This window comes from Sebastes umbrosus, chromosome 1 (assembly GCF_015220745.1).
Source record: "Sebastes umbrosus isolate fSebUmb1 chromosome 1, fSebUmb1.pri, whole genome shotgun sequence".
Classification (NCBI taxonomy): Eukaryota; Metazoa; Chordata; class Actinopteri; order Perciformes; family Sebastidae; genus Sebastes; species Sebastes umbrosus.
In genome coordinates, this window is record NC_051269.1 from 38,055,925 (window position 1) to 38,081,933 (window position 26,009).

General features: G+C 41.8%; 1 protein-coding gene across 2 annotated transcripts in view; it reads left to right on the top strand.

Annotated features, from left to right (window-relative positions):
• Nucleotides 1-26,009, top strand: part of LOC119491150 (caM kinase-like vesicle-associated protein) — a 62,162-nt gene that overhangs the window by 17,008 nt on the left and 19,145 nt on the right. For both annotated transcript variants that reach the window (XR_005207552.1, XM_037774856.1), the window contains exons 2-3: nt 22,822-22,929; nt 23,038-23,169. Coding sequence is in view for 1 of the 2 variants with exons in the window: in XM_037774856.1 (XP_037630784.1) it covers nt 22,835-22,929; nt 23,038-23,169 (227 nt within the window). In the remaining variant the exon portion in view is untranslated. The remainder of the gene's footprint in view (nt 1-22,821; nt 22,930-23,037; nt 23,170-26,009) is intronic.

The following is a 26,009-nucleotide window of genomic DNA, read 5'->3' on the forward strand; positions in this document are numbered from 1 at the left end:
TGACATGGCTGGTACCAATGGATTCCTTAGGTTTTTTTAGTTTCATATGATGCCAGTGTCTTTGATAGCCCTAATAAAAACATGAGTTTTAGAATTGATTACATCTATCTTTTTTCAATAAATTTAGACTTTTAGAACTGAGGATTGAGACAATTAGAGAATGAGCACCGTCGCTGTGCCGAGAGAAAGAGAGACAGAAGGTGGACTGCACGCAATGTTTCTGTTAGTTAGTCCAACAAACACAGGACTTTCAACCAGGAGACCGGTGTTCAAGACCGTTGTTTTGTTTTGTAAGTTACATTAGTGATGCTTGTCACGTGACGTTTGTGACGTGTTTTGTGTTGACGTTTGTCAGGTGTTTTCTGTAGTTGTTTCCGTACGTGTTTTACTTAGTTTACTTTTTTTAAGCCCAACCATGATGTTTTCCCTCAACCTAACTAAGTGGTTTTCTTGCCTGAACCTAACTGTCGATGTTTGCGTGGCGTACAAATGACACGCGAAAACGCTACAATGCGTACTCATGACACGTGGAATATAACTACACGTCGTTTATATTTCACATCTTTACTTTGATAGTAGATCGATTAAATTTCTCGTGCTCGATCAAATTCTTAACGACCAATTAATCTATCGTTGATTAATCGTTAACATCCCTAGCTGGAATACACATGTATGTGCATACGTACACATTTCATATGCATGCACTTGCACAGCTCAGACAATTACAAAATGTACATAAAGTTCACAGCGTTTTAATTGGAAGTGTTAAATTAGGGGTAACATTTTAAAGTAGGATTAATGATCTGTCTGTCCTTCAGGTACGTACTATTGTAATATCTCTTTCCAACAACAACAACAACAACTGTGCTGTAGATTTCCATCCTTATCTGTGCTGCAGCACAAAATAAAACAGCAGAACGAGTCGAGACAAGCATCACATTAACTAACAGGAACTGAGACAATATCATTGTTCCATTTTCCAGGCTTCTCTCCAAAGCAGCGAGCATTAGAGAGAAACTTCTCTTTGATTTCACACCAAGCCCTTAGACAACAACAGCTCTGCAGCAGTCCAACCCATCAGTTTCTATCCCCTCCAAGAACCTCATAACACACTTCTAACAAGCAGCGGCATGGCGCCCTGGCCGTGAAGCCTCTTCATGCTGTCGAGTTTTATTTGCTCTCTTGGAATAAAAAGAGAATTTAAATGAAAATGCGGATGGCATTCACGACTGGACTTGGACGGAGAGCTAACGAATCTAAAACTGGTTAACTTGTGAACAATAAGGAGGCCGGTGTACAAGACTGGATCATTACCTCCGAACTAGGGCTGTCAAAGTCAACGTGATAATAACGCAATATATTACCGAAATTGTGTTTCTTTAATGCATTAATGCAATCAATCTTTCAGCGGCTATATCAAGTGAAGATAGTGGTGTCATAAGAAACTAGAAAACCTAAGGAGATCCATCGGTACCAACCATGTCATACTAGCTTGTTGCAAAGGAGGTTAAATAACGCTCCAAACTTGCACTAAATTGTTGGCGAGGAAAAACTGGCATGGCCATTTTCAAAGTGGTTCCTTGACCTCTGACCTCCAGATCAGTGAATGTAAATGGGTTCTATGGGTACCCACGAGTCTCCCCTTTACGGACATGCCCACTTTATGATAATCACATGCAGTTTGGGGCAAGTCATAGTCAAGTCAGCACACTAACACACTGACAGCTGTTGTTGCCTGTTGGGTTTGAGTTTGCCATGTTATGATTTGAGCATATTGTTTATGCTAAATGAAGTACCTGTGAGGGTTTCTGAACAATATTTTGTTATTGTTTTGTGTTATTAATTGATTTCCAATAATAAATATATACAAAGCAGCATATTTGCGCTCTCCCACGTTGATAAGCGTATTAAATACTTGACAAATCTCCCTTTAAGTTACATTTTTAACAGATAAAAATAAATGTGTGATAAATTTGTGATTAACCGCTATTAAATATTTTAATCATTTGACAGCCGTACTTCAAACTGGTGTCATCTGCTGCACCGCATTGTGCTGATTTGATGTTGGTTTCCAGCTAAAAAAAAGAAAGTGGGCCAGGTTGATTTCATTTGCCCTGCCTTTGCACTACGACGTTAAACCTTCCACTGCAGTATTCCTGCTTTTGCTGACTCACAGGTTTAGCTGAATATCAAAATCTACTCCACCAGAGCTCCAGTTATGGCAGTTAGTCGCAGGACCGAGAACAGTATTAAAACACTGCGCTTCATGCCATGACATTATTGACCTGACTTGAATTTGAAATTCCACAATTATATATATCATTGTGAGCTTTGCTTTTTCTTATACATATTTTATATAAGTTTCAGCATCATTTGATCTTGTACATAACACGTTTTGAAGTATTTTGCTAAAAAAGTGCAGCCTTTGCACTCCCTGTAGATTGAGGCTATTTCATTAGCAAAAAGACATCACATAGAATGAATCTAAAACCACGCAGATACCCATCATGCATGCATCGCCCTTTGAGCAACGTATTCATCATAGCGCGTTCGGTTTCAGTTGTGCTGGACTTCAGACAAAACCCTCCAGATCTGCCTTGTTTTAAACATCAGGCTCCGGGTGCAGCAGCGGCAGCCTTAGCTCCCCCCCCCTCCCTCTGTCAAAGGCATTTTCATGCTCTCAACTTCCTATTTTCAGTTCAGTGAAACGATGATATAAGAAGCCTCCTCTCTCCAGCGGAGAATAGAGCTGTTAAAACTGAATGAGAAGAGAGAATAAAAGATGGAGCCAGCACGCAATGCTACGGCGAGATACAGCGGGAACTAATGAGAGCATTAGACACAATCTATTTACTTTACACACGGGAGGGAAAACACAACACAGGGAGGAGGAGGACGGTGCTGCGAAGAATTTGTTGTCATATTAGAGTTAAGGAAAAATGTGGGCTATTTTTGTGCCTGCAGAAAAAAGACCTTGGTGTCTTTGCCAGAAGGATGATGTCAGCCTTGTGCAGATTTATTTAAGGCTGTCTGTGATGAGACCTTGTTGCATTTTCATGGTTGGCGATGTTGGTTTGTCAGTCTGTCAGTGAATCTTTCGGTCCGCCACTTTAGTCCAAACTGAAATATATCAACAACTATTCGATTGACTGCCATGACATTTTAAACATTCATGGTTCTAAGAAGATGAATCCTGCCGACTTTAGTGATCACCTGACCTTTAATCTAGCGCCACCACCAGGTCCAAATTTTAACTTCTCCACTGAAATGTCTCAACATCTACTTCATGCATTAGCAGCAAATATTGTACAAATATTAAAAGTTCCCAGAGGATGAATCCTACTGACTTTGGTGATCCCCTGACCTTTAATCTAGCACCACCACCAGGTCCAAATTTGAACTTCTCCACTGAAATGTCTCAACATTGTCATGTCTTATCTACTTGAATCCTACTGACTTTGATGATCCCCTGAATGTTCTTTTAGTGCCACTATTAGGTTGACTTTTTGTTTTAAAGTGAAACGTTTCCTGACTTCTCCTCTACTCAAATTTTTCTCTTATCCAGTGAAATATTCCAGCCTCTCGTTAGTGGACTTGCATGACATTTTGTGCAGTCATTCATGACTCCTAGAGGATGATTCCTAAGAACTTTGGTGATCCTCTGACTTTTCATCTAGCGCCACCATCAGGTCAAAATAATTACCTCCGCCAAGGCCAAAGGACCTAGCGTAACGTTATACAGACATAACAAGGCTGCTGAATGAGAGAGGCAGCTGCCGATACATCACACGGAAACACACCGTGTTAATAACAAGCCGACCACCTCACAGTTCCGCCAGCTGTGAGCTGTGATCTGTTTTTAAAGTCAGGCACCTTGACGGAGGTCTGCGCTCTCCGAGTGCCATTCTAGTTTAAATATATTTTTTAATTTGGCCAATACTGTGGTTTAAATTAATGGCATTTCCATTCACCATTTGCTAAGATGGTGAACATGGTAAACATTACTAAATATCAGCATGCTAACATTGCCATTGTGAACATGCTGCAAACATTGGCATTTAGTGTCAAAAGCAACAAAACGGCCTTGCATGACCAGCTATATTGTCGCCGAGTTGCCGTTGAAGTATTGCTCAAGCGCTCATTGAATTAGCTGTTATGTTATGTTATGTTATGTTATTTCGCAATGGGAAATGGCTAACAGTATCTTTTTAGAAGGAATGTAACCGAGTGAAACAAAAACTTACGATTGGTTGACTCTTCACAGCATCATTGGAGCACTGGAAAAAGTTGAGACCGGCTCAACTTTGATTTGTAGCACGTCGCGCCCGTCATGCAGCACCAAGTGTTGGGCGTCAGTTTGTAGATAAATGTCAAAGGCTTCCATTGAAAATTACATGTAGCCTGTTGCTGTTGTTGCTCGTAGTGTGAAAGCAGCATAACTGCAGTCTCACAGTCACACCGACTTTGCAACTTCCTCTCTAGATTAAGTGACTTTTGGAGCTAGTGCTGCTACTTTCATTGGGAAAGAGACCATTTGTGCAATCTCTGTTTATTCACAACGAAGAAACCAACATACCAACTGTACATACGTTAACCGTGAGCTTAGACATTGACTGATCTCAGAACTTCAAATTATTTCTTTTATTTCCCCTCTCCTTTTTTCACTTGTCTAGTGTATCAAGCAGATTCATAAAACCAATGCCAGAAGTGCAAATGTTTCGCCCCGGATGAAACATTTTCACAGGTGCAGCTGCTGGATACAATACTGACATCTTTTTCTAGGTTTGCGCTTTTCTCCTTCCTGCGCTATCACAGCTGAGAGACAGGTGAAAGCAGATAAGATTAGAGTCAGAGGTGGCTGTCGCTTCAGGTGAGGACTCGGTGAAACCCGAGAGAATGAGACAAAGACTTACAGTACGTCTGGTGTTGGAGTTTCTCCATTCAGCTAACGTGGTTTTGCATCTTTCCAGCATCAAAAGATATCAATCAAGAAAAGAAATGATAATATCGCAGGCAGTAAACAGGTGGATCTCTTACATGTGCTCTTTCTCTTGCATGGAGGCAGGCAGCAGGGACAGGGTAATGTAACTGTCATCTATAGCTTAATAACATACAAGATGTATCTGCACTCTTAAAACCCTCCACACCCTATTAAACAGGGCAGATGCCATTAAAATGTGGGAGACTTTATTGTACAGTGAGGCTAATGCTGTGTCTAACAAGACAATTATGTAATACCAGATGTGATAGAGACATTAATGTGAGCTGGTGCGTACATGTTGGATGATGTGGCGGGCGTTGGACTAGTCTACTGTAGGCTAAGATCGCCTTCTGCAGTGCAACACAATTTCCTTCAAGTTCACCAAAGGAAAGAGCTCATCAATGGGGAGGCATTCACCGTGGCGTAGTATTGTTTGCTTTCAATGTTATTAATTTACAGTCTCCTCCTGTCAGTTCCATTTAATGGCCTTTCTTGAATTGACTGCATATAATTTGCGTCGCTTTTGCGCTATCAATTTCACAGTCAGCACTCTGAGGGGACTTTCAATCAGTGTGAGCTCGACATTAAAACCCGAGCCCGCTTTATTTATCCCTGCCTTTAGAAGATAATATTTCATGTAATGTCGATTTTATGCGTGGCAATTAAAGTTTCTGTCCGCTGAAGCAGCAAGGGAGGAACTGGAAGCGAATAAGACTGGCAGTGCAACGGCCTCTGTGTTGTAGAGGAGAAGCTGAGCCACCGGCTCTCCTCGTGTAAACAGCAGAGACCTGGGCTTTGAAGTCAAGAGGACATTGTGCTCTCTTTACATTATGGTTGTGTTCAAAGTGAGACTTAGTTGATAACGTGGCTAATGCAAAAAATCATGTTGGTTTATAACTGCCAGTCATAAGATCAAATATAGATGTTAAATTTAAAGGAACAGTGTGTAACATTACGGGGGATCTATTAGCAGAAATTTAATATAATATTCATAACTATGTTTTCATTAGTGTATAATCACCTGAAACTAAAAATTGTTGTGTTTTCGTTAGCTTAGAATGAACCCTTCATATCCACATAGTGAGCCCAGAACATACAAACCAAACACTGGCTCTAGAGAGAGCCTTTCGTGTTTTTACGTTACCTGAAGGCCACCGTAGTTCTCCGACACGCTTGTGAAACTGCGGTAACGTGAGCCGCGGGGTGCAAAACCGTGGTACCGCCAGTTACCACGGTTTTGCACACGGTGGCTCACGTTACCACAGTCTTGGAAAGGGAGGACTGAGCGGAGGGGTATCAGGTGGTTGCAATCTGCAACCACACCACTAGATGCTGCCAAATCCTACTAACCGTACCTTTATATGTTTTCAAACATTACAACAACATCTTTAAATTTGGAAAAATGCGCCATCACAGCCACTATTTGAACAAACTTTTATATGATTATAGCATCTTTTAAATCATTCTAATGGTGTATGTTTTTGTTTGTAGAAAATGAGACAATCACAGTCAAAATGGAAGCAGTCTGCCACTGGGTGGCGCCAAAGTCTGACATTTTCAAACTCTACACACTCTAAAGTAAATTGCCAAATAACAGGGCTCAAACCAAGAGGTGCTTATAGTATTTTACCCCTTTCAGATAGCAGTAAACAGAATGAAGAAACCTTTACTTGTTATTCCCTGGGATGGACCCCTTTCCCAGGGAATAGTCCATAATGAAAAGAGCAAGTAAAGCTAGTTAAATCCCCTTTTATTGGAAACAGTATGAATTTTACATGAAACCACATGAACTCTCCTATAAAATAAAAAACACTTCAGGAAGCGCAGGGAAAAGTGGGATATATTAACACCAGAAGTGATAACTTGTTGTTCTACCTTTGTAGTCAGTTGAAACCTTTTTCACAGATACTTCTGTACGACATCTGAGAATCTTCCGTATTGTTTACAGTATAGTAATGGAGGCACCGTGCATAGTAAATGATATGAGTATAACTTTGTGGAGCAAACTATCTGTGTTTGTGTGGATGTGTGCACATTTGCAGTCATGCGTGTACTATTGTTAGGCAGACATAGCTTTGCTTTTCAGGTTGGTTAGACTCTTGTATTAACCCAGTCAGCCTCCAATCCTCCCTCAACCCGCCTCCTTCATCACACAATCTTTGAACTGTATCTGTAATTAGGGCATTCAAAACGTTGCTCCCACCACCTTATGTAACGATTTACAACCCTCACGCCAACGCTCTCCTGCACGGGACTAAAAATGACATAAAGGTACAGGAGTTTTGACAGCAGAGACATCTCTTGGGCTATAATTAGAAACAGTGGCTGTATCTGTTGCAAATAGGAAAGGACACAAATGTTCCTAGTACAGTGCAGTATATGGATTCACACTGTAATGCCCACATGCATGTGTGCATTCAGGCATGCAGTCACTCACACACACACACACACACTGTCCTCCCTCAGGATGGATTGTCTGTAGCTGTTTTATCAAAACAAGCTGGCAGGCGTACTCACATACTCGCTCCATAGGGGAAAGCACTTGAGCCAATTTACCTGAATAGTAATACACTGTATATACAGGCTGTCCAGGTCACACTGAAGCACCCTCAGGCCGCCATATAGGAGGTCAACAGCGGCCATGCAGCCGTGGGGGTGGACTGCAGACAATTTGGCGGCTCAGCAGGATTCACTTGTCACAGTGATTTTTATTTGTGCTGCTTCTGCTGAGTAACTGAATACGTAGGTATTTAATCAATTTCATTGCTTGTTAGCTACTTGCTCGGTTTACTGGAACTGTTGCCATCAATGTAAGTGTCACTGTCTCGTTGTAAACATAATTACTTGCATTAGATTATAGGAGAAAGTTACTGTAGTGTTTGCTACAGTAGTTTGCTACAAAGTTAATGCACTGTACACATACACGTGCATACATGAATGCGCCTATGTGCAAAAACTATACTATCAATACACTTCAATTCATACAGAAATTAAGCCTGGGACAACAACGAAACAGAAAACGTATTCAACGTTTTAATGGGTTTTTTTTAATCGCTGTCCGCATTGCAGTTATCAATCCAGCAACTCTTTGTTACTTTGACATTTTAACTCCAGGAGTTAGATGAAGGGTTAATATCAGTTTGGTGTCTCTGCGTTCAGTTGATAGACTGGTCCAGGACGTGCTAGCTCGGCGCAGCGGCTTGAGGCGAGGCGAGGCAGTTAGCCTCTTTAGAGTGCTGCAGGGATGACGTATTTTTGTAGGCCAACCAGGAAGTTAGCATCGCCCTGGTTCCCTCGACGAAAAGCCAACGGGATTTCTCCATTGGGTTTTGGATTATTGCAGAAAATAAGTTTTCTGGCAGATAAACGTTTATGATACTTACACCACTTTTATGATTTTTGAAGTGTGAATGTAATCGGCAGAAGTAAAAAGCTAACGTTAGGCTACAAACGGACTATAACATGGTAGCATGAGTATACATCACACTGGCCCATACGGGTACTTAGCAAAAAGTCAAGGCTGCGACCCCTTTTTGGGGGATAGAAAACCGAAGATCCCATAGATGTGAATGCAATTTGACGTATGTTTGGATTGTAATTTAGCTTGGAGCCATAAAGCTCCTCTATTATGTCTTTTTTAGGACACGGCAGGGGAACAAATCGGAGAACAGCGTTTTTGGATTTATTGTTGTTACAACCAACGACACAGCAGCTCTTCAGCATAGCGTTAGTACTATTATCGGTTTGTTTAAAGTAAAAGTTTGGAGACCTGCTTCAACTTCTTCTGTTTAAGCTGTTACCGTCTATGAGGGACACAGGATTGTTTTCCCCTAAAAGGGGGCATGGTCATGCGAGCCTATTCTGGATAACGCCGGTCTGATGTATACACGGCGAGGCTGGACGTGTCGGCGTGATGACGTTTTGTAGTTTAATTTAGCCACTTTTTAGCAACCACCTTTTTTAAGAAACATAAAAGCGTCAAAATTCACAAGTGGGATATTTACTGACGTATTTTATATCGTAGAACGTTAAAATCTCTTCAGCTTGTGTTGACCACAGACCTTATTTCAGGCATCTGTCAAAAAACCCACTGACTTCCAGACGAGAGAACCGGAAGTGCTAAAATGCTAACTCATATCCGGGTTTTAGGACTCATTCCTGCGGCTCTCTTATTCACGTTGTGTGTTCGTAGTTGGCTTGCTAATGTTGGCCAGCGTGTACATTCAGGAATCTCATGGTTTTGTTTAGAGTCGGAAGGTGTCACTGTGCAGCTGAGGTCGGGAAAGGTCCAAACTGTAGTCCGCCTGCATGGTAAACCACAATGTCTCCTTTTCTATTCCATCTATAAGATGATTCAGAGTTGTTTAAAGGAACCTTTGATGGAGTAACAAAGTAAAGTAATGAGTACTAATGAGATTAATAAAGGAATGTGTTTACTTGTTTAATTAGTAATGTAATTAAATACAGTTTTCAAGGAACTTGCCTAACGCTGGTAATAACACAAGCAAGCTGCATATTTATTAGAGCAATTTAAGAGGACAGTTATTCTCATCAAACATTTATTGGGCTTTTCACTTCCAGCCTTGTTCATTAATTTATTGATTTATGTAGGCTTACTTATTTTTAAAACATATTTGTAAGTGAGTCACGAACAAAATAATTTAAATCTGATGTCTCAAGATCTCCATACAGCACATTTTAAATGCAGGAAATGAAACCTCCCCCCCGGTGAGCCAAGTCAAGCCCACAATTACCATTCAACCCGTTATAGCAGCGTCAGCTTATCACTAGCTTGAATCAGTTTAATAATTGATGTTACAAAACCACAGCATCTCATATTCACAATGTCTTCATGACTTGGAAGTTTAACAGACAAAATGGAGCAAACAGTTCTCCTGTTGGCAAACTGCTCTGTAGATCTTTGGTTATCGGTGGTAAACAACCGTTTACTGTGTGGAACAAACATGGTAATAGATGAATGCTGTTGGTGGTGACAGGATTAAAGAAGACACTAAAGACTAGGAGTGTCACGATTTTTATTCTAAATCTGAAATCAATCGGAATTAGCTTCTGATTTTGACCATCGAAATCAAAAGCAGGATGAGCGAATCTCACTCTCTTTTTGTCTCTCCATCCCCGCCTACTTGCTTCGGTCCGAAGGAAAAAAACAACAATATTCAAAGTTGACGCAGGTAGGTGATTCCCTGAAGTCACCGGTGTGGCAACATTTTGCCATCCCCGTGAGTTATGTAAACAACAAGCGTGTCATTGACAGAAAAACTACAGTTTGTAGGCTGCAGAAGATTTAGAGACTGCAGCAACCAAAGAAAACAGCACTCATCAAACTGTTTGGCGATTTCAGCAGCGGTCGCGCTATCTCCACTTAAAATCGATTGTTTGACTACATCGCTTTGTACGGTAAAGCGGGGTTTACACTTGCCGTAGTGTAAAGCATGTCGGCGCCGACAGGGACGTCATGGTGCATTCAGGTGTGCCTCGTAAACTCTGAGAAACTCTAGTAGATCTTCTTTTTGTTGAAAGTGTACTTTGGAGTCGTCGGGGCATAAAACCAATGATCTTTATGAATCAAGACTCCGTAGTCTAGAATGGCATATTTCAAATCAAAAATTGAATCGTGAGCTTAAAATCAAAAGTCAAATTGAAAGTCAAATCGAATCGTGGATTTGGAGAATCGTGACACCCCTACTAGGACAGGTACAGTCGTAGGTACATTGTCAGCCCGGTCGTACAAAAAGGCGTATGAATGACACAATAATTCGCAAGGTATTTAGCTTACAATAAAAATGCCGTTCTTGCTTGTCATTTAGTCTGTGCTGACTAGCTGTACGTTGTTTCCGTACATATTTTACTTAGTTTGCATATTTACTTTAAACCCAACCATGACGTCTTTCCTAAACCTAGCTAAATGGTTTTGTTACCTAAACCTAATGCATAGACTGTATATTCAGATGGACGACATGACCGCTCCCTAAACGTGAAGCCAAAACATCTGGATCGCCCCCTGGTGGCTGGCTGCAGTATAGGTCATAAAGCCCGCCTCCTCCATGTTAGCGGATGGGACGTGGGCCAAACTAAAAAGTCAAAGTACACATCAAATACATTTTTCCCAAAGATGGTTTCTGTCATTTTAGGTAGTTCTTATCACGCTGATGTATGTTTAAGTGTTCTTTTTTCTGATAAGTTTGGTTTTAATTAGTTATTTGATGCTATAGAGAGGGGGTGAGACGTCATGATTGACAGCTGTGATTCTCTCTCGCTGACAAGCCGCGGCCATGTTCGGCTCACATTTAGTTCGGGTGGGTGAGCTCGATACTGCGACTCCACCGCGTGATCACTACTGCACAGACTCTGGCTCAAAATGACGTAAAAATCTCTAGATGTCAGCTCACGTGTTTGGGATATTTTGTCTTCACTTCTGTACAGTGGGACAAAGTGAAGATGCGTCGTCCATCTTAATATACAGTCTATGGAGGAATGTCCTTATAATGCTGTGCTATTTATACGCCTTCCCATGAGATCGGGTTGACATAGCGGACAATTGTGTTCCAAAGTTTGAAGTCACTTCGAGTCCGCTGAGTACAGTGAGCCAAAAGACACAAAGAGCAGCCGCTGCATGTTGCCGTCCTGCTCTGAGACGATGCTTCCTCAGGTTGTAATGCACACAGGCTCTGAGCAGCTGTTCACTGGTTTTGTAATCACATGAGTATAGCTGATAACAAACATTCCTGTGTACTGCCCTGCCTAATTAAGGCCGTGCTTTTTGTGTCCCCGCTCAGCGCTCTGGAGCAGAAAAATATTGGCATGGTGGGCAGCAGGTGTGAGAAAGGCCAGTCTGCCAGTCCTTGGAGGACGGGCGATACATCAACTAGCGGAGCTGAGACTGTACAGACAAGATCCTGCAGCCTTTAGAAGCTGCTGTAAGAGAAGGGGCTGTCATTTTCCTTGTGATTCTTGTTAAGACCAAGGTTGAGCCTGTGGTTTTGTTGCTGCAAGTGATTCGCCATAAGAGGGGCTCTAGTAAGTGTGACTGAGAGAGAGCGATGGCACAGGAAGACAGAAGGAAGAGGGAAGGAAGCGAATAAGTGGAGACGAGTGAGGGTTTTCTCGAGCTCACTCTGCTGCTGAAGAAGCTGCTGCAGTGTTTTTCTCATTCAGTGAAGAATGCAGCAAATATCAGAGTCTTGTTTTGAATGAATGACAGCACATGGAGTGAGATTGTGTGCAACTGAATGATTAGGGTCCCTGGCCTTGAATAAGTCCTCAAAAAAAGAAATGTAAGGTAGATTGCAAAAAAGCCTCCAATCCTCCGTGATGCCTGGCAAACAAATGAGAGATGTAATGGATTCTTGAGAGGTTCGCCGTGTGTGCGAGGCTTGACGCGGACAAGCAGCGCGGCGCACTGAACTGGGATTAGAGGAGGGCTGAGGAGAGGAGGCTGGTATTTGTTTCAGCTCTGCCAGAAGCTGCCATGCTTCTGCTCCTAGCACGCTGTTAAGCAAGCGCCGCGGGACACAGCGATTCCTCGACACAAGAAAGACACGAACCGCAGGCCCAGCGAGACACGCTGTGGAAAAGGAGACTGTCAACCATGAATAATTAATTCAATTGTGTATGAGCCCACTTTCAAAAAACCTTTGCCACCATTCATACTCTGCGTGCTGCTGATTGATGCAACTTTGCATCTTTTTACTTCCTTTCTGCCGTCGTCTTCCTGCTCGCATCCCCTCGTTATCGACCTCTCAGCTCCTCTGCCGGCCCTGCAAAGGTTGAAACAGCGAACCTAATATGCCGCAATGCAACTTTAATTAGTGCCGTAAAAAAAAAAAAAAAAAGACAGTGCATGCAAACTTTTACGTCAACGTTTCCAAGAAGCCTTTTCCCCTTAAAGTCAAATGCAAAAATACATAATTCTTGTAAGTTGCAGTAATGAGGCAGCGTGGTGATGTTGCAGAATGTGGTTTCTTCTTCCCCAGCGAGTTTCTGAGAAGTGCTTCCATGAATACATTGAATCGCCGCTGAATTAATGCACTTTATGCTGTAAAACTGTGAAATAATATACATATAGTGTGCTTTGATTTCTTCTGATTATATAGAAATATTCAGGGAACAGTGCGGCGTTGTCGGAGGCGCTGCCAGGGTCATGCACCGACAGATTTAGATTTATTACATAACATCAATATTCCACCTTGAGTGTACCGTTTGTAGAGTAAATCTCAGTCAGCACTAATGGATTCTCCCGGCCCGCGGTTCAGCCCTTCATCCATAAAAGTTCACCCAGAGTCGGACAGCTTTGACGTTAATGGGATTTTACTGTTACTGTATAGATAAGCAATAACAATCATTAGCACATTCATATTTGCTTGTTGTTGCACCTTTTGGAGCATAAACAAGTGCACAATTACATTTTATATACATCTAAATTAATTAGATGGTTGTTTGAGCATCACTGCTGGGCTGCCTCCATGTTATTTAAATTTGGACTGTGGCTGCAGTACACACCTGGCACTTCTTTGATGTGTTAATACTTGATGTGCATTTTCTTCTTTTTTTTAAATTAGGGTTGTCTTTAAAATCCCACCTTCAAAATGTGAAGTTCAGAACTGCAGCTAAAGTCTTTTTTTTTTTTGTTGCACATCTGATATGTCAAGTCATGTCAGATGAGATTTACACCATCCCGTGTCTGAATTGTTATTCAGATTGCACCTCTGACAGTGCAGCTCAGTCTGACCTCTCAGATCAGGGTGAAGTTGTTCACCTCTTACTCCACACATGACATCATTAAAAAAAACATGGAGGAGATGCTATAAGCAAATACTAAAGACAGGGTGAATAATGAGTAGGGCTTGGTATCGGTACGCGATACCTTTAAGGTATCTACCGAAATATACCAGTACCATGTAGTATTGAAACATCTCCAGTCAAATGATACCTGCAATCGATCCTTTTTGTGCCCATATCTAGAAAAATATGACTGTTTTGCTCGCAGCCAATCACTCTGAGCGTTCTTCTATGTATTGCGACTTGTGATAGGCTCACTACCGCAGCAGCTACAACCCATACAGCTGGGATTGCCAGCCCGCACACGGCTGTGAACACGGAGATGTCTGAGCCGATGGCTAGCAGTTAACGGTGCTTACAACGCCTACAACGGCAACAAGTGCTGACAGAACTAACACTTTAAGGGAGTATAGGCAGTATATTTTTGGCATCATTGGGCAAACATTTCATAATAACCTTTCAGCATATTGTAATTCAAGTGTACTGAGAGTTAACTAGACTTCTGCTCCTCCTCATGGCTCTGTTTTCAGACTTTAGAAAATCTAGCCTGTGACGGGAGACTTTGACCAATCACAAGTCATTTCATTGAGAGAGCGTTCCTATTGGCTGTGCTCCGGTCATGTGACCAGAACTTGGCGTTCCTTCACCAGATTTCACAATGGCGGTGGCGTCACAAACTTTCTAATTTTGCAGCAAAACCGTGCACTACAAGACGATTCTGAAAACATTTGAGTAGAGAAATAGGCATTAACGTAACAAAATATAGATTCATATTTGATCAGTGCGGCCTAGTTTGACCATTTGGTCGGAGTTCGCGAGTGATTGACAGCCGGCTCTCATAGACGGCAGCTGGACAGCAGACCTCAGATCAGCTCTGACTACTTGTTTTCCTCCGGTCTGTGAAATCTTGCAGATGCCGTTAGGAGCCTACTTCAGCTTTAAGGGTACTTGTATGGTCGTACTGGTCGTAATTTTTTAAACAGCCCTAATGATGAGATTTTATTCCTCCCAAATAAGCTGAAATCTTGTACGACAAATACGTTATGGACGACCAGAAAATGTAATTAACAGTCCTCCGTGAGGCTAGAATTTAAAATGAATCTTAGAAAATCAGATATTAAAACACAGTTTGAAGCTGTCTGAACATAGTGTCAGCTCTCCGATCACAGTCTGAATCTAAATCAGATTGCAGATCCTGGTTGAACCCGTTACATTAAACATCCTGCTGCGATTGAAACCTTACTGAAACTTAAAGTGTAACTGTAGCGCATGTATTATTTAAAAGCTCTATTGCTTGACGCTAGTTTCCTTTCAGCGTTAAAAGTTAAAAGCTTTCAAGTCGAGACAGAGGAGCTGATGTGCAGAAGCCCAACAAGAATTTGTTTTCTACCATCCTCCAGTCCTTCTGTTTGCTTCCACTTTAATAAGCACAGTTTTTCTTGCAACTTTCTCTCACAGGAAGAGATAGCGGGAGGCAACCATTTGAGCATCTTTCTCGCACTGATCTCTGTGAAGACTTGCACAAATGTCGCCATGCCCATCTGTGTTGACCTTATCTCCTCTTTTCAGCTGAAGGCAAAGTGCAATCACAGTCTCTTGGGCAATCCCAGGAGATCAGCAGGGATGAGAGGAAATGAATGTCAGGGGTGTTTATTCCCTAATAGCTGGCGAGTCTCGGTCCTTCAGGGTCTGAGGCTCCATCCAGTCCCCAGGAACAGAGGGAACAACCGAGCGACAAGAGAGAGAGAGAGGGAGAGATGGCATTTTAGATGGCCGAGCTTAGCCTTGTCAAAACAAAATTACTAGTGTGTTCAAAACACTCAAGACACACTCAACAGTACTCTGACAAAATGCTCACTTCAAAGTTAATGCTGAAAGTTTTTTTTACCAATTATCAGAGCTTTTTCCTGGAAACAGCTGCCTGAACCAGAACAGTACAGTAAACAGTGAGCTGAAAGACGCTAAAGCGCAACATTAGAGCTAAACGGAAACTCCAGAGTTGGGAGATTTGTCACTACAAGCGACATATTTTGCACTACACATTGTAATTTGATCCATTGTTAATATAAAAATATTGATCAGTGCAGTTTTAAATTGAATGATCTGAGTTTTCACACTAGCAAGTCTACAACACAACTCCTGAGAATGACATTCATATACAGCTAATTTAATATAGGAAACGTAGTGCAGCTCAGATTATGTTCTATTCAAACATACTGAGGAAGAGTTTAAAGTGGGACACTTTTCTGTCAGTGAAGTTTAATTTACCCAAAACTCTTTCAACCAACCTTAACAAAGTGTTTTAGTAGCCTTAACACAACAGTATGAGGGAGGTTTATTGCTTTATATGCCAAACTATCCACCTGTGGCATCCTCCATTGAAGGTGCAAAGTGTAAAATGTAGCCACATGCTCCAAACAAATAGGGGTCAGCATATCACCTCTACTTCTGGGTCCAAACACTCTAAATGTACAATCATCAGTTGTAAAAAAAAGAACTAACAGCAGGTCAAGAATACGCAAAATTCAACAAAACTGCTGAAACTCTGAGAGCCAGTCAAAATAACACTGCTGTCATATAATCTCCACATGTGGCGTCGGCCTATAGTTTACGTCAGCCATCTGTGTGTTTGTGCGACTAACTGGGGCTTTACGGTCCGCTTTGATCGTTTGTTTATTGGATTAAAACCAAGGTACAGAAACCAGAAAACGATCCGCACCTTCATCTCGTCCTCTCCGCGTCGAGGAGACCACCCCGCCTGCCTGGAGGAGAGCAGTTGGCACTTGGCAGCTCCAAGAGATGGACGCCTAGTCAGAGGCCGCAGAATCTCAAATCCAACCAGCACAAACCTGAGCACCAGGAGTCACAGCGAGCTGGTGGATCGCTGGGTCTAACCTGTAACAGCAGCAACAGAGAGTTTGCTGATCTGAAGGATAGTCGGGGCAGTCCCCTTCGAGCTAACTGCTAACTGGTGTACGTCACCTGGAGCTGCCGCCTCCCGGCAGCGGGGATAACAAGCCGAGGGTGCGAGACCTTTTCTCGTTTCTGGCACTTTGGATTTAATCCAATAAACAAACCAACAAACCAAAAAATGCACACGGACCATGGATGTATTGTTAACAAGCCCTCGGGGCAGCTCTATGTCTTCGTCCGCTCATGTTGGACTGAGGGCAGACTGGACGCTACAGTAACTGACTGTCAGCTCTCGAGGAACAAGTGGTATTTACAAGACAGGACGGGCTGGGGCTAGCTGGGTTGGTTAGCATTTCCGTAGATATCTCTGCAACGCAATACATAGATGTCTCTGACATAACATCAACGCTCGCGCTACAACCTCTTTACATTCTGTTGAAAGTTCATTTTTTTAATGTTTTCAACTAAAATTCTAGCCAGACCTTAAACATTGCACCTTTAAACGTTTGTGCAGAGTAAGAAGTCATACTTTCTGGTTTGTAAAACATGTTGCCACTGAACATAACCCAGCGACTATTATGTTTCCTCTAAAAAAAAACTAATTTGGCAAAGCAAATAAGTAGTTTATAGTTCGATGTGTTTTCAGTTAATGGTGCCTTAGGAGAAGGAACATGTAGTGAAAACAGATCATCCATCAAAATGATGTACTCTTGACACGGCATGTTTTATTTGATCATATTTTTCTTTATCTTCCACCGCGGCGGCGGTGAATGTTGTCTATGTAAAATATAGTTTGTACACTACTGTCGAGGCTCAGCACTGCTTAGGCTCACTCCAGTAAATCTGTAATGGCCTACAGTCAGCACAAGTGTGATGCATGGGGTCTGATCTTTACTGTGCATCCTCATTTAGTGGCTGCTGAGCCAGAGGGGGGAGGGCATGGGGGAATGAGGGGGTGGTGAAAAAAGGACAAAGAGTCGAAAACTAAACAGTAAATGATTTCCAAAAACAGGGAACTACTTCTCTCCGTCTCTGAGGAATGTCATGGTGGGATTAGTGCAAATGGCTCCTCACGTAGAGGCTTACAAACCAAACAGATAATGGCCATTTCCCCCGAGGCGTAGCCCAACATTATACCATAGCAGCAGGTAAAATAATCCCCCCTTACTGCTGCGTTAAAAATCCTTGACACAGTGCACAGCAAGCGCTGCATCTTAAACTTCACCCCAGACATGAGCACTACAAGAGTTTCTCATCGATTTCAAAAGGCACAAGGAAAAACCTAATTTGCTCGCCGGCTCGCTGAGCTGCTCTCGCCTAATAAGCCCGAGATCTTTATCACTATCCATCTTCCGTCCTGTAAATCTTCACTGCATGTGCAGAAAGTCAGTGGTGATATAGCAGGATATAGCAGACCCAGGTCGCACGCTGGGCCATAAAACATCGCGAGCCATCGATCGGTGCTCTCGAAGGGCAGATAACAGTCACAATGTGGGGTGATAATGCCTGAATGTTGCTGATGGTGGTCAGTCCAAATGGGCCCATTATACAGCCTCTGTTATACGATACTGTCAGCATCCTGCTCTTTCCACTTGAAATGCTTCACAAATTCTTCATCCATTACCGTAAGTCACGCTTCTTTTTTTTTTTTTTAAATGGGAGCGACTGACAGAGATACTGTGTAGATTTTTGTGTACTCTTGACTTCCGTGTGTCATTCGAATACCTTAAAGGGAGATTTGTCAAGTATTTAATACTCTTATCAACATGGGAGTGGACAAATATGTTTGCTTTATGCAAATCTATGTATATATTTATTATTGTAAATCAATTAACAACACAAAACAATGACAAATATTGTCCAGAAACCCTCACAGGTACTGCATTTAGCATAAACAAATATACTCAAATCATAACATGGCAAACTGCAGCCCAACAGGCAACAACAGCTGTCAGTGTGTCAGTGTGCTGACTTGACTATGACTTGCCCCAAACTGCATGTGATTATCATAAAGTGGGCATGTCTGTAAAGAGGAGACTTGTGGGTACCCATAGAATCCATTTACATTCACATATCTTGAGGTCAGAGGTCAAGGGACCCCTTTGAAGATGGCCACGCCAGTTTTTCCTCGCCAAAATTTAGCGTAAGATTGGAGCATTATTTAGTATGACATGGTTGGTACCAATGGATTCATTTTTTTTCTAGTTTTATATTATACCAGTATCTTCACACTAGCTTTAAAACTGAGCCCGCTACAACTAAAAATCATAAGTTGCGTTAATGCGTTAAAGAAATTAGTGGTGTTAAAACAAATCGCGTTAACTTTGACAATGTAGACGCATCTGTACATAAATGCCACATTAAGAGTTAGTGATATAGTATAAAAAGCGAGAAAGACCACTTGTAGTGGATGGGGGGAGTAAGTGGTCCAACAAACACCGGACTTTCAACCAGGAGACCAGTGTTTGCTTTGTAAGTGTGTGAGGTTTGTCACGTGTTTTCCGTAGTTGTGTTACGTTGTTTCCGTACGTATTTTACTTAGTTTACGTACTTAATTCAAGCCCAACTGTGACCTTTTTCTTAAAACTAACTAAGTGGTTTTGTTGCCTAAACCTAACTGCGGACATTTGCGTGGTGAAAAAATTACACACGAAAAGGTATAAAAATGCGTACTTTTGGCACGCAGAATGTCCGGGTAATGTCGTGGTATTTATACGCATCGGCGTGAGACTGGCTGTGAATGTTCTCGTCTCCATAGTCTGCCTCCTATTTCACAGGTTCATCATGAACCTGTGAAATACAGGTCTCAACTGAGTGGGCTCAGAAAGCTTTTCCAAAAAACCACAAAGGCTGTTTATCAGCTGGATTTCTTCATTAGATTTTTTAGATTTCATCATCATCAGAATTGCTATTTCACTCTCTTTTCCTCCAGTCTGTTTTTTCCCTCTTCGCAATGCAACGACTCTCTTGTGGACTGTTATCGCTACTCGCAGAATATAAATGTTTTCTATTGTAATGTAGATTTCTTCCTGACATGCCTCCTAATGCCTTGCTTCTGCCAGACTTACTCAGGATTACCTTCATTTAAGCTACTGGCCCTGCAGAACTTCCCTTTCTTGTTTGCGGCAGAACTTCACCGAGCCAGAGCGTTTACCACAGAGAGACATGTACAGTAGAGAGAGAGAGACAGAGGCAGCCAGGAAAGGTCAGCCCCACCACATGATACAGACTGGGATGAGAAAAAGGAGTTCAAAGAGAGCGCAGTCTTTCCTCTGCAGTATGAGGCGTCTCGGCGCTGAGCTTCGTTCATTTAGATTGGATTACACGTCGGCTGGTGGAGCTACAGTGAACAGATTGCTCTTCTTACACATAACGCTATACGTCTTGTGCTGGCTGCTCTCATTTACATGTGGACATCCATCACCCACTGTTGGTGCAGATGGATGTTGTGTGGATAAGAAATAAATATAGTTTTTTTTACCCTTTACTCATTTGGAGAAATTTTGCAGTGCAATCGTTTTTCAGCACTGCTCTGCTTTAACATCAAGCAGCGTCACCAGTTCAGAACTAGTCAGTACGGCTGAAGTGTTGTACTGTCGGCCCCCGAGCAGCGTTATTAAAGCCCGGGATACACAGGGAACGTCAGGAGCGCGTGGCGGCTGCATTACCTGTTGTTTTTTTATTTTGACGTCTGTGTTAACAGGTTCGAGCTGCGAGCTGCCAACTGCTCGCGTGAGGTGTGCACGCGCGGCTCGTTGAGTTATAGTATATAGACAAGTCTCTAGGTTTTAGCCACACACACACACACACACACACACACACACACACAGAGTCTTAACTGCATGTGACCATGAATGTTTTATTTTTGCACTCTTGTTTTGGTATCTCTGTTCCTGACTCGACAGTGCAGGGACAGGAATACTAAAAAAGAAACCCTCCTCTCCCCTTGAAACTCAAAAATAACTCCAACTCTGCTGACTACCAAACCTTTAATTCTCAGTAAAAAAAACAAAAAAAAAACTGCAGTAAAGTTGCAAAGGCTGGTCTCAAATTTCCCTCCATGCTATTTGAGAGAGGCTGCACCGCAATTAGATGTCCAAGTTGTTGCTGCAGAGCTAATAAAGTACATTAAATCCTCTCGGAGTCCTGGGGTGCTGCCTGTAATTGCTGGCTCACATTCTTGATTGGAAATGCTTCACTTGTTGCTGCGGTTGCCTCGCCGGGCTCTCGGACCATATCGGCCGCTGCTCCTTCTGCTCCCTGACCACTACGGTGCCAACTTTCACCCCCACAGAGAAACACATTCAGTCCTCACTGCAAAAAAAAAGCCCAACATTCCCCTCGCTGTTGTATGACTTATATAAGTCAGGTATTAGCATACCTGCAGATCCCTCTACGGCTCTGCCCTTTATTAATGCAGGATCATGAACGGCTCTGTTACAGTAAGTGAAACAATCCTCTGCATTGACACCGCCTCTGGTGCCTCTTTAGCTCTCACTTTTGAAAGGCTTTCTCAGCATTACTGGAGTAATTCTTTATGTCTGAGGGAGGGCCGCGGTTGTTGTTTTTTTTGCCAAGTCATCATCCAGTGCAATATTATTACACAGTGTGACGCCAAATTGAGGAGAAATCGTCAGCTAGGTGGGACGCCAGGACATAACACCCTGATAGATCGGCCTGTTCTCATTCAAAGAGCACAAAGTACTGACGTTTGGTCACGCCCTTCGTCAGGTGATACCAACGCACCTTATAGCGCCTGTATGAGACGCACCGGGCTTTCAATTAACTGCTATGTAAACCCATCCGTGTCATTATTATTAAACGCTCAGACAAAGGGAGTTTCACTTTCACTTTACGAACGTTTTTAAGCCCAACCATGATGTTTTTTCCTAAACCTAACTAGGGCTGCAGCTATCGCTTATTTTAGTGATCGAGTATTCTACCGATTATTCCATCGATTAATCAGGTCGGATAAAAAATACTTTCACTTTATTAAGGAGCAACAGCACATAGACAGAAGAGAAAATATGACGTGTCTCTGTCCCAGACACACCAACCCAATATCAAAGAACTAGCGGTGACGAAGACCACCCGTTGAGTCGCCTCACATCGCCTTTGTCTTGGCCAAAAACGTTGCACTCGAACACACCGCAAAGACTACAGTCGACGGCCAACTACCACGTACGTTCTGCGCCTGCGTGAGAGGAAATAACTCTCCACACCAGCAGGTGGCGGTAGTCTGTATTCATCATTAAAAAATTAAAACAGGAAGACCGAGGACTGCGGATATACAAGCCGTTGTTATGATACGTACATGAAACAAAGCGGTGTTTGAGGACCATTTTCACACCACTCTCACTCACCACTTAGCTTCCAGACAGCGATGTTGTTGTGAAAATATCCGTGTGTTGGAATGATCAGATGAGATGAAGAGGAAAAATGAGAAGAGCCTCTTGACTTTACTTGTTTGCTTTCTTTCCTCACGTCCGTTTCTCTTCTCGTGCACCGATTCGTTTAAGCTGAATCGGCCAAAAAAGCTCCGCCACGGGCAGACTAGAGACGACGTCGCGGGACACACCGAAAAAAACTAGACCGATAGATGCTCACCGACGGCCCCAAACTGTCCGACGGCCGACCGTCGGCTTGGTGTGTCAGGGCCTTTAAAATGAACAACTAATTTTTATTGCTTAAATTGCATACAGTAATATCATCTGTCAAAACTAAACCCATTTTAGTGCCATACTACATTCTGGGTTTTAAATAAAACATTTTCTGAAATGCAGACCAATAAATAAAAAAATTATAATTTCAAATTACTTTAAAAAAGGTACTTTTAAATAAATGGTTTAAGCGAAGATGATTTTTACTTATCAAGTTACTCGAGTTACTTAAGTTTCAGCCCAAAACCTGACAAAGTGGATTTATTGCCTAAACCTAAACAAGTGTTTTTGTTTGAATTCACAACATTAAGCACGTGTTTAATGCGACTGCAAAGTGACGCCGAGGTTGTCTGACAAAGCGCCACTATGTGACAAGTCGAGAATGACGAGAACGTGTTGGACAGATTGATGAATCATTCATTTCATTTTCTCCCTCTTCTGTCTCTCTTCCTGTTTCCCTCACCACAGGTCAGGAGTGGCCATGCCATTTGGCTGTTTAACGATCGGGGAAAAGAAGGATTATAACAATCCTTCGGACGTGACAGATAAATATGACATGGGTCAGATTGTTAAATCGTGAGTATCTCAACAGCTTCTCGACTTTTGAATGATGCATTATCTCATTAAACCATTATGATCTGTGTTTATATCCCTATAAATAAACCATAAAATGCTTCTTTTCAGGGAGGAGTTCTGTGAGATATTCAGGGCCAAGGACAAAACCACGATGAAAATGTACACATGTAAAAAGTTCCTGAAGAAGGACGGAAGGAAAGTCCGCAAGGCTGCGAAAAATGAGATCGTCATCTTAAAGATGTGAGTTGTTCATTGTGGTTAATGTTCTCTGGAGTCTCTGGCGCGTGATTAGTTTCATGATGAGTTCTTTGCTTTTTGTTTCCCCTATTTCATCTTCTTAAATATTAATTTCACAGACCACATCAAATTTTCGAAAAGCAAAACAAAAGAGTAAACAAATGTTGGTGCTCGCTTTAATAAGAAAAGTGGAGCAAACCTCATTTTGCTGAATGATCGCACACACAGCCGCTATTTCTAAGAAGCTTGTTTATCTCAACTTCTCTGTAATTATCTAACTCTCAGGTAAAAACCCGCATTAGCATAACCTGGGCCTTATCAAACAATTTGTCGCTGACAGCAGCCGAAGCAGCGGAGCAGGATGAATATGAAAGTGTGATTTCTTTATAAGAAGCCTTTTCAAAACGTGAACTCATATTCCGCTGAAAATTACCCTTCAGACACCTCAATAACAGCGCCTGGTTTTTATAGTCTAATCATCAGCGGGGGGGGTTTGAGTGAATAATCAAATATGATGACATTGTCAAAGGCTGGGAATAATTGCTGGCAAAACATCAAAAGCAGTCTTGAATATAAAACGCTTGAATGTAGAAAAAGAAAAGAAAAGAGGTGCTTATTGAAGTATTAATCTTCATACATTGTTTGTTTTTACTTAGAATGAACCTAAACATCCCCGCACGCTGTCAGTCATTTATACTGACAAGTTTTTTGAAGAGTTTTTTTTATACTAATGTTAATACTACTGTAGGGCTGTGTATTGGCAAACATCTGGCGATACGATACGTATCATGATACAGGGGTAACGATTCAATATATTGCGATACTGTAAGCAAGGTGATATATTTAGATTTTTTTCAAATCTAATTTTAGGAAAACTGTCATAGCATAAAGAACACACCATATGTATGAGATTTGAATGAAAAAGTCACTATGTGAATGGCTACTATGGGGACTAACATCATTACACCAATTGAACACAATTGGACTCATTGGATCCACAAGAGTCTCAGCTTTCCAGTAATACCCAATTTATACATCATTTTAGAATAGGTCAAAATAACAGATTTGAATTGTTTCTGCCCAAAACCGCATGTGATTAGCATAAAGTGGGCATCTCTGTAAAGGGGAGACTCGTGGGTACCCATAGAACCCATTTACATTCACATATCTTGAGGTCAGAGGTCAAGGGACCCCTCGCCAAAATCTAGCATAAGTTTGTAGCGTTATTTATCCTTCTCGACACGCAAGTATGGTACCAATGGATTCTTTAGGTTTCCTAGTTTCATATGATACCAGTATCTTCACTCTAGCTTTAAAACTGAGTCCGATACAACCTCTGAAAGACAGAATAGCGTCCGAGTCCTCCGGCGGGCCGTCGGATTGTTAAGAGGTTAATTAAAAATCAATGCAGCATTTTGGAGAATCGATTCAGTATCGCAAAACATAATATCGTGATACTCATGTGTATCAGTGTTTTCTTACATCCAAAGTTAATTAATACCATTAATTTAAAGTCCCCCGCCGCTCAAAAATGTGTTTTGCTTATCGTTCACCTCGATGTCGTGTATGTGCAGAGTTTGACACTAGAAGGCTGTTTTCACATTCATCTGCTGAAAGGGAACGCTTCTCTGAGCTCTACTTAAATCTGAATTTAATTCATAGATATTCATAGATTTGTCTTAATGACAGAGAAGGAGTAGATGTACAGTCAGTTTAAGAATTTTTAATGAGGTAATTGAACTTTTTTTGTGGAAAACATGAGACACATTCTGTATATTTATATGTCTGAAAGTATGTCTGGAGGAGGTCTTTATTAATGTGCGAGATTTTTTTTATACTGGCAGTTCTTAAGTTAACAGACCAATCCTATGGAAGGAAAGAAAAAAGAGTTTATCCGAACTGTTGGCCAATGCATGCAGTACACTCACACTCATCAAAATGACTCTACTCCTCTCATCTTTATGTAATTACAACAGGTGGTTGCAGAGAATAATCCCAGATTGGTTGTAGAAAAACAAAGTATTATTGTCCACATGTAGCTGTGGTCAGCCAAGTTACTGTATGTCCAAAATCTGTCCCCATTTGCTACCTCCTGGACTTTATTCATTTTCTGCCATTTTATTTCAGTGTTTTCTTCAAAGGATGTGCACTACTTTTTTCTAAAAATCCCACCATGCAATGCTTTTAATTGACTCTTGATGTAACAGACAAGTAAATTTACAGTTTGCAAGACAAATCTGTGAATTCTACAAAATGATGATGACGCATAAATGTACCAAATCTCAATTTTTCAGTCACTAAGTATCCTTGTATGAATGATGAAGTGATTTCAGACACAGCTTTAGTCATTTTTGACCAGTAAGCAACCTCCAGGGTCTGAAATGTGAAGCCAACGGTGAAGTGCCTTAAACATGCATTCTTTCTAATAGCCAGCAGGGGACGACTCCTCTGGTTGCAAAAAGAAGTCTATGAGAAAAGGAGCCTACTTCTCACTTGATTTATTACCTCAGTAAACATTGTAAACATGAGTTTATGGTCTCAATCGCTAGTTTCAAGTCTTCTTTAAATACAGCATGATGTTCATTTAGTAAATTATGGTCCCATTTAGAGTCAAATAGACCATAAAGCAGGGGATGCTTTAGGGCGTGGCTACCTTGTGACTGACAGCTTGCTTCCACGGCGTTGTCCGGTCTGGGAATTGTCCGTATTTTCGTCTTACAACTTTAACCCTTTCACAGTGTGTTTTCAGCTCATGAAAGTTAATTGTAACATTTTGGTCGCCTGAAAATGTCTTATTCAGCTTTCGGTTGTAATTAGCTCCTCCCTCTCGTGTCACTTCTGCC